General features: G+C 45.6%; 1 protein-coding gene across 1 annotated transcript in view; it reads left to right on the top strand.

The window, feature by feature from the left end:
- Window positions 1-343: 343 nt before the first annotated feature.
- LOC144889305 (serine/threonine-protein phosphatase 2A regulatory subunit B'' subunit beta-like) overlaps window positions 344-10273 on the top strand; it is a gene marked incomplete at its 3' end in the record, with an annotated part of 49084 nt that continues 39154 nt past the window's right edge. The window contains exons 1-2 of the mRNA XM_078769421.1: window positions 344-748; window positions 3340-3443. Of these exons, the coding sequence (XP_078625547.1) occupies window positions 731-748; window positions 3340-3443 (122 nt within the window). The remainder of the gene's footprint in view (window positions 749-3339; window positions 3444-10273) is intronic.

The raw sequence follows: 10273 nt of genomic DNA, 5'->3' as shown, positions 1-10273 counted from the left end.
AGTTCCCTCAATCCGACCTCTTACCAGACACCGCTGAATGACATTCATGTGAACATGCTCCCTCCAGATCTCTGCAAAACCCAGTGCAACTTACACTCAATCTTTTGAGGAGACATCCGTAGTTGATGGAAACTGCTCAAAGTTTCTCCCCAAGTATCCCATATAATATCCTGCAATTCCTTCAAATATATTCCAAGTTCCCTCAATCCGACCTTCTTACCAGACACCGCTGAAAGACATACATGTGGACATGCACATACATGTGGACAGACATACATGATTCCACAACACATTCTCTTATTCCTTCTCCATATCCTTTCTAGTTCTCTCCTACGTCATTCCTCACTAAACACGAAACTTCAACTATTCTCTCCAGGCCCCCACCCCTTCTCCTCCACCTCTGTTTGTTGTCTCCTTGCCTAATCAACTCCCTTCTCCATGTCCATTAGTTAGTTTACAGTTGATGTATGTGTAACAGCAGCCATGGAGGTGCTCTACTTTACCCCCAACCATTACCTCTTCTCTAACATTCTGACTTTACCCTCTGCAGGTTCCCTCAGCTGCCAAGAAGGAGAAGCCAGCACTCCCAGCCGCTACAACCGCCAGCATCCCAAGGTTTTACTTTCCACGTGGTCGCCCAACTAGCAATGGGCCCAGTACCGACCAAGCGATTGATGTCATTGAAAAAGTTTTTGCAGAGTTCCCGGATGAGCGGGCAAGCATTCAGAATATGGGCAAAGTTGCCAAGGTGAGAAACAAGATCCAGTGTGGAGTTGTACCTTTCGATATGACAATGAGTTAATGCTTTGGACTTTACACCTGCCATGAGCTCTTTGTCAGATATTTATCACGCAAGTAATAATTGGTAATCACGGCTCACTCATTCCTTCTTTCTCTCCATTTAGTCGTTTTTCTCACTATTCAAAAGGCTTTTGCTAAATTTCTACAAAAGGCAGGAGGAGCAGAGAAACATGACCGATGGGCCAATGAAAATTATTTTATATGGAGAGTTCTGTTTCCATATCGAGCATGCGACTCTCTTTACCCCCATTGTGGATTTCTCGTTTATTTATTGCTGCTTATTACCTCCGCCACCAAAGGTGGATGGAGCTTATGTTTTCACCCCCGTTTGTTTGTCTGTTTGTTTGTGAACAAAATATCTCAAAAAGTTGTGGATGGATTCAGACGAAATTTGGCAGAGATGTAGCGTATGTGACGAGGACGAAATGATTCGATTGTGGTGAATATCCGCATTCGGATCCGGCTACGAGAATTTTTAAAGCGATTCTTCACTATTGGGAGATCGGGCCAAAAGCGATACATAGCAGGAGATCTGAAAAAGTTGTGGACGGATTCGGACGAAACTTGGTGGACCGGTTGGGTGTCTGACAAGGAGAAATAGCTTCGATTTTGCTGAAGATCTGAATATCGATTCGGATATGAGAATTATTTAATTTCTTAAGTGATTCTTCACTATTGGGAAATAGGGCCAAAATCTATACATTGCGGGATATCTCAAAAAGTTGTGGACGGATTTAGTTGAAACCTGGTGGACAGGTTGTGTGTGTGACAAGGAAGAATCGATTCGATTTTGGTGAAGATCTGAATATGGATTCCGATATGAGAATTATTTAATTTTTGACGAAATTTAGATTCTTTACCCTTGAGTGATATGGCCAACCAGGTGGAGGTATGCTCTCTACTGAGTGCCGTTCTAGTTAGTATTTGTGTTTATCATCGAACCCCATAGTGATCTAATTGTACAATACAGTATTCTAATATAAATTTGAATCTTGTGACAGTGGGACAAATGCCAAGGGAATGACCGGACAGGAAAGGAGAGAGGGAAGAGGGGAGGAAACATTGAAACTATTGGTTGTTTTAGGAAAGACAGGTAAGAAAGGTCATGGGAGAGAATTATGGATTATGAGAGATGTCAGTGCAGTTAAGAGATGTGAGGAATAAAGGAGTTGAGGTGTGCAGTTAACCTGGATTTTGGAAGTTTATCCAGGAAGGGGTTACTGGATGAATGTGTCCAACCTGGAATAGTTGGGGAGGGTTGGAGGACTGAGGAAGCAGATCGGGCAATATTGGAAATTATATGGTAGAAAACAGAGACCACTGACCTGCTTGCATTGTGAGAGTAACAGACCCTGTGCTTCAGCCTTGTCACGGGAGACACAGCTGCTGTCTGCCTCACAGAGGGATCGGGGTACTATACGATACAATGTGGAATCGTATAAAGGAAGAGAGTTTTTCAGAGCATTGGAGTGGTCATTTATATGGATGAAGAACAAGACTGAGCCAAAAATATTGCCTTTGGGAACCCAAGCCTCACTGGGAGAAGGGAGGAGAGGGCTCCATTGATGGCAACATGTCCACTATGAGAATGGAGGAAGTTAGAAATCCAGAATGAAGGTGGCCTTGAATCCCACAGGCAGAGAGCTTTTCAATCAAAGCTCGGATGCTAAATTTTGTCGAACACCAGAGATATGTCCAAGAGACGGTCATGACGTCATGCTTGAGATATATGGCCTCCAGCCATTGCTGAGAGAAATGCAGAAACGTGTCCAAAGTTGAGTGACCAGGACTGAATCCAAACTGATGGTCAGACTCTTTGAAATCAGGAAAGATTTGACATCTGAAGCAATGATGGATTTCATGCTTATAATTGGAACCAAGCTCACTGACCTATATTTTGTAGTCTGTTTTTGCGCTATTATTGGTGACGGGAGTGTTGGTTGCTGACTTCCATCAGGAGGAGAGGTGGCCCAAGGAGAAAGATAGACTGAATGGGTCAGATAGAGGGGGAGCAAGAACGGCAGAGCAGGATTTGAGAGCACGAGCACTGATGCTCTTTGGGCCCATTGCCGAAGCGGGGCCAAGGCAGACAGAACTTTCTCTACTTCCGCAGGTGAGAAGGACACAGAGTCCAGTAGACAGTGGGTACATTGGGTGTAGGATGGGGACAGAACGGGATGGGTTGGTTACACGACATTTGGAGGCAAAGACAGACGTTAGACATTCTGCCTTATCTCATGCCTTCAGGCACTAATGCTGTTTGTGGTGAGGGACGATATGGATGGGCAGCATACACTAGAGATGAACTTGACAAGGCACCTCCAAGACTCAGAGGAAGGAGACTGGTTTGAGAGTTCAGCCTTGAGAGTTGTAAGATGATGTTTGCCAGGATTGCCAAGAGGAACAAAGTGGATAATTATATTAATCAATAAGAAAGGAATTTATCGCGGCACTTCAGGTCATAATTCCAGTTTAGACCCCAGTTCCAGACACGGCGTTATTCATTCCAATACACTTTCTACCTGTTCCATCTCTCAGGCCTGTGGATGCCCCTTGTACTGGAAGTCTGCCATGTTCCACGCAGCAAGTGGCGAGAGAACGGGTTTTGTCTCGGTGCATACCTTCATCGCTATGTGGCGCAAGTAAGAGCGGGGAGAGGTCTCTTTATCTTGTGCGCTCATCAACAATTGGTCAAGTCCAAGTCAGAATTTGAAATTTGTTTATTAATCCCCTTGATTGTGCTTTTGCATTTGTTATTTAATTACATCTTATTTACACAATCATAGCTAATGTTTTTTTATTTAGTACTTCATTTATATTTTGGTCTTCCATATTACTGCTTTGACCAGAGGTTTGTATTTACAAGGAATTCAAGAATACAAATAAAGGGAGCTGCAGAAAAAGCCAATTCTGTGCATGCTTGGATAACATTTGCTGCCCAGTGCCCATCCTCCACCTCCTTACCCACGCAAATATAAAAAATTCCAAACCACTTATTTTCCTATCCAGTATCCACATCTATTAAGCCTGGTGTTGGGCTAGCGGCTAGGGTGCCAGCTTAGGATCCTAGGATCCTGCGTTTGAATCCTGGTCGATCGCTGAATTAACGCCAGGGGGGTTGACTCAGCCTGTCATCCTTCCGAGGTCGGCTAATTGAGCACCAGTTCACTGGTAATTTCCTGTTTGTCGTAAAAAGGCGACAAAAAGGGTTGGCGGCAGGAAGGGCATCCGGCCGTAAAACATTGCTTCAAAAAGGGGACCAAAAAAACAACAACAACCACGGTCCCCGAAAAAGGCCAAGCCCCGCTTGCGGGGAAAAATGGCCTCTAAAGGTTTTTTTTTTTTTTTTTTTTTTCCACATCTATTACTATGCGAAGTATGTATTTGTCCCCGTGTGTGTCTGTATGGCTTTATTCTAAAGGCTTCCTGCTGTCATAAAAATAAAAAATTGTACTGTTGGAAGGCTAATAAATTAATCAATTTACTTGTAACAAACATTAGTGGCCGTTTAACCATAAAGATACCTGTTTTTAAAAGGCTGTCTTTCCAGGATGGAAGAAGAAGCACGACCTGGAGCTTTAATGTAGCCGTTTGTAACGACCAGTGACATGACAGTAGGAACTCTTTAGAATAGAGCGTGGCGGACACGGGAAATTATATGCTGTTTCGTAATGCTTCTTGAAGCAATATAAATCACGACGCCGACCGATATGCCTCCGCCCAAATTATTACATCATTATAATACTTGTACCAAGTTTGCTTTAAATCCATACAGTTGTTCTCAAGTTATCACATTTTTACCTGACATGACCTCTGAACTTGACCTTGACCCCAAAATTAAATCGGTTCATGTTTACATCATTATACATATCTGTACCAAGTTTGAATTAGATCCCTTTAGCCATTCTCAAGTTATAGACCTATTACAGATTTTTACCTTTGACCTCTTGACCCCAAAATCGAATCATTTCATCTTTACCTCATTATACATATCTGCACCAAGTTCGACTAAGATCCCTTCAACCGTTCTCAAGTTATCGTGGTAACGAAAACCTATGACGGACGGACGGACGGACGGACAGACAGACGGACAACCTGAAAACATAATGCCTCCGGTGACTTCGTCAACGGAGGCATAAAAATATAATAGTACAAGTAAGGAGCACACAAGCAACGACACCAACACTGCCACAAAGACACCAGCAAGAACAACTACTACTACATGTTATAAAATATCCTTTTTTGTGTATTTCATTTCATTTTACAGCCATATTGAGATTCACAGATAGATAGGGAATGTTTGTGAAGTGCAACAAGCTCCCTTTTGATTAAACCTGTCGGTGAAGGGATGAGTAGGTACGGCTTTTGAACAGAAAAAGGCTCTGGGGTTCAGATGTATTATTTTATGATAATTGCAAACATATTATGATTATTTAATAATTTTATAATTAGTAAGTTTTAACCACCAATAACCACCAATAAAGTAAGTAACCACCAATATATTTCAAGATTTTAACTAATAAGAAGAGTAATTAAATAATAGTTGTATGGTTCTGGTGCGAGAAATCATTTTTTCATCATTTTATTTTACACTATCTAAAGCTCATAGTGGATCTACCTCACATACTACTGTGTTCAAAAAGTATCCGACCTTTATTTTTCGTGCGTAAAAAAAAAGAAGTTAGGGAGGCGTTGATTGGTGCACGTATGTAGGCGATCCTAATGCGCACGTGTGAATTTTTTCCCTCCTGCAGAAGCTGTCATTCGATGGCAGACCGCCGATGAGTGAGGACATGTAAGTAATCGCCGTCGGATTTTCGTTTTTGACAAAATGACGGAAAAACTTGAACAACGCTACTGCATCAAATTTTGTGTAAAGCTTGGCGATTCCCAAGTGGAAACGATCCGCAAGATTCAATACCGTTCATTCCATTATGAAGGAGGATTTGGGCTTCAGGAGAATCTCAGCGAAGTTCGTACCAAAGCTGTTAACGATTGAGCAGAAGCAACTCCGTTTGGAGATTGCACAGGGCATGCTGGAGACTGTGAACAGCGATCCCAGCTTCCTCAACACAGTGATCACTGGCGATGAGTCCTGGGTTTATGGGTACGACCCAGAAACCAAGTTGCAGTTTTGATGCAAGTTTGATGAAACACAAAATTTGATGCAGTAGCGTTGTTCAAGTTTTTCCGTCATTTTGTCAAAAACGAAAATCCGACGGCGCTCACTTACATGTCCTCACTCATCGGCGGACTGCCGTCGAATGACAGCTTCTGCAGGTGGGAAAAAAATTCACACGTGCGCATTAGGATCGCCTACATACGTGCACCAATCAACGCCTCCCTAGCTTCTTTTTTTTTACGCACGAAAAATAAAGGTCGGATACTTTTTGAACACACTACGTACATCTCACGGGCATAAACTTACAGACAAATAAATACACGAGGCACAACACAGGACTGTTAGACGAGACAAACACAGCCACAGAGCTTGAGTGGTTGTGCCGTCATGTCTCGGGGCACTCTGGTTACCAGTGACGTCACAACAATGGCGCCGCCTTTCTCACCGCACACGCATTTCTTAGGGAGGGTTTTCTTCTTCCCCATGCATGCCAATATATGGAGATTGTCCGTGCTCTTTTCCTTTTAAATGCTGAATGTCAAGCAAGAAAGTAGCACGTTTTAAAATCTTTGGCATGATTTGGCGGCAGTTTGAACCGCTGACCTCTCAACCTTGGAGTGGACGCTCTAACCATTACGGTGGTGTAATGGTTAGAGCGAGTCTGGTTGGATCTGAAGAATTCCTTCAGCTTATTGAATACACAACAACAACAACATGCATTTTAAAGGCCATTTTCCCTGCTAGAGCGGGGGTTAGCCTTGCGGTCCCCATAACAATCTTCTCCATTTTGCCCTATTTTCTGCATCTCTCCTTGTTAACCCCCTCGCCCGCATTTCTTCTTCCACCATCTTTAGCCAAGTCTTTCTCGGTCTTCCCCGTCTTCTACTTCCTTCTACATTCATTTCCATCACTATTCTCAACCAGTCACTTTCATCCTTCCTCAACACATGACCAAACCATCTCAACCTGTTCCTCTTCACAGCATCAATCATAGGCTCTATTCCCATCATCTTTCGCAATTCATCATTTGTCTTCCTCTCTCTCAACGATACTCCGCACATCCGTCGAACCATTCGCATTTCCACCCTTTCCAACCTTCATTGCTGCTCTACGTTCATTACCCATGTCTCGCTCCCATAAATCACAACACTTCTCACACATGCAGCATACACCTTTCCCTTCAGCTTCAACGACACTCCCCTCATCATCAGCACGCCACTCAATTCCCGAAACTTCTTCCATGCACATCTCACTCGAGCAACCGTTGCCGAGTCTGATCCACCTTCTCCATTCAGCATGTCTCCGAGGTAGCAAAATGTTTTCACACCTTCCAGCTTCATGCCGTCTCCAAGATTCAACTCAACATTTCCTCCATCTGCAGCTCCCTCTGTGCACACCTTACATTTGAATGTAGCTGCCACACTGGTTAATGACCCTCTCAGACCACTACATTTTTGATGAATCCACTCAGCGCACATTGTACACTGAATGGAGTTCACTCCGACACCCTTCCGACACACAGCACAGGGCCACTTCCCAGTTCTTTCCACCTCACCACATGCTTTGCCACTTGCCATCACCTTCGTCTTTCCGATATTCACCTTCAGACCTTTTGTCTCCATACATTCCTTCCATGTGTTCATCTTTTCCTTCAGTCCATCCATACTTTCCGCAATCAACACCAGATCATCTGCATACAACAACTCCCACGGTAAACCCTCCTTTACATTCTGAGCCAGCACCTCCATCACAGCTACAAATAGTAGTGGACTTAGTACCGACCCCTGATGCACTCCCACCTTCACCTCAAACTCACTACTGTTCCCGTCCTTCGTCCTTACAGCTGTGCGCGCTCTTTTGTACATTGCCATCACTACTCTGATCAACCATTCCTCCACTCCTAACTTCCTCAATGCCCATGTCAATACTTTGCGTGGAACCCGATCGAATGCTTTCTCCAGATCAACAAACCCAAGAAACAACTTCTTCCTCTTCTCCATGTACTTCTCCTGCAACTGCCTCACAATGAAAAGCGCGTCTGTCGTTCCTCTTCCTGGCATGAATCCAAACTGCATTTCGTCGATCTTCACTTTCTTCCTTATCCTCCTCTCCAACACCCTTTCCAATACCTTCATTCCATGCTCCAATAACTTTATCGCTCGTGTTACGTGGTCCTCCCGGTGACTACCTGGTCTCGGTGACCCCCGGACCGTGAGAGTAACTCCGCCAGAAAGATCTATGATTTATACGCTTTCGTAACGCAATCAATATGAAAGACACAACAATTCAAGTCAATAAGAAACCCCACACCAAGGATCTGGATTCATCAATAATATATTGTTGCGGATATGGGATTTGGCCTCCATCCATATCCGCTTGTAAATATTCCCCTATTTCCCCAATACTCCCCAACTATCCCCAATCCCCCATTCCCTAGTCCCATTGTCTGTAAACAACACTCTGTAGAACCGACCTTCCCCTTTTTCCCCCATTAAATGTCGTACCCAGGTTCACCGCATCTCACGTAGACAACTATAGGACATCTTGCTAGTTATTCTTAGTCTATGTCAGTTAAGGACTCGTTTCCATTAATTCTGACTCTTCGTTGCACCAGAATGTGATTGTATGGCACCAGTAGTAAGTTTAGGACCTCCCAATACCTCCCCGCATCTCTTCCTCATGAAACAACACCAACAACAACAACAGCGGCGCGGGGAGTGCGCGTCCTCACTCCGGCTTGGTTAGCCGCCATTGACCATGTGCTCTGACGGGGTTACCACGCAGGGGCTCACTGTCAGCTCCTCGTCAAGGGCGGAGCCCGGTAACCCCCCGCACCCAATAAGAAGCGGCGGACCGATTCCATCTGGGGCGGAGCTAACGAGCCGTGGGCGTGTCACTCCCCACTGGACATGCGCAGGAAGACGGAGGTGACGTCAGATGCGCCTCAGCTACGAAGAAGAAAGGACGCCACCTCCTAGCGCTGAGAGATACCTCCCGCATCTCTGGACCGGACCGAGTCGATTCTGCCCCTGAGCCAAGGTGCACCTTGAGCCATCGACTACCTGCCCTTCCTTGCCATCAATCCCTGTGTGAGTCAGTCTTGTCCCGTTTGTCTGTGATCTGTCGGGGCTAAGATAAGACCGTATCTAAGTGCCCACCTTTCTGTGCTGTACCTCTTGTGTCGTGTAATCTAAACGTTCTGCATACCCCATATTATATCCTCCTCCGGAGGTCTTGAGAACTGTACCCCTGGTGTCGTGTCATTTAACCCAGCCGTTGTGTCCTTTCCTTCATTGATTTAGCATAGCGCGATTCGGCCAACGTTCGAGTGTAATCGGGTAACTTGTGCGAACACGGCGGCCATTCCGCTCGGTCAAGCAACATCTAAGTCGTGTCCGTAACAATATTCCCCAATCAATCAACAACCATCAATAATCAATCACCAATATTACTAAGATGGCCATCTCATGTATGTCCCCCCTTTCCCCACTCACGACCCCTCAATGGTCACTGTCCCTCACAATGTCTCTGGGCCCCTCCTGGCCAAGGTGAAGGTCGACTTCTCCGCACACGGGCGGTTGAACGGACCCCTGGCTGACGTGCTCCAAACGTGCACGCCACGTACCGGGAACAACTGCTGCAGCGCCCTCCTCCTTGCACAGCCAAGCGGGCAAAAGCAAAGCGCGGCTGGCAAAGCGCGCGAGGCCCAAGGTGCAACCCGTACGCGTCCTTGTAGAGGTCGAGGCGAACTGTGCCGGACGCTTGGTACCGTGCACGAACCCACGGCAACTTGACGTGTAATCGATAATTACCCCGCGCAGGTAACTCCTTTCGCCAGACGGGCTTTCAAACGCAGCGTCCCCCACGCTGCTCAATATCGACACCGCTCGCGTCGGAGCTGGGCGACGAGGAGGAAGATCGCCGCTTCTCCCGGACCTCGTGTCTTTTTCTTCTTCCGGTTCACTATCCCGTTTCCGGTCTCCTGTTATCCGGAGCCTCTCTAACCCTTTAACCACAACAACCTTTAATAGAATAAACATTAATAAGCAATGACATGAATAGTAACTCCTCTAAATCCGGGATACGTAACACTCGGTACGAGCCACACTCCAGAGGGTCACCTTTCCCCTTGTATAGAGGGACGAGGGTACTCAGTTCCCAATGCACTGGAATGCGGCCTTCTTTCACCACCAGATTACAGATCTCGGTCATTCTCTTCACACCCCAACTTCCTGCTGCCTTCAACATATCTCCCACAACTCCCGTCGGCCCTCCCGCTTTTCTACCCTTCATTGCTTTTATCGCTTCCTCAACTTCCTTCTCAGTTATCTTCTCTGCCGGTCCTAAAAC

Source organism: Myxine glutinosa, unplaced genomic scaffold, assembly GCF_964187855.1.
Source record: "Myxine glutinosa unplaced genomic scaffold, kmMyxGlut1.1 SCAFFOLD_2471, whole genome shotgun sequence".
Lineage (NCBI taxonomy): Eukaryota > Metazoa > Chordata > Myxini > Myxiniformes > Myxinidae > Myxine > Myxine glutinosa.
The sequence above is the reverse complement of the archived record's forward strand: the minus strand, read 5'-3'. Positions and strand labels throughout refer to the sequence as shown.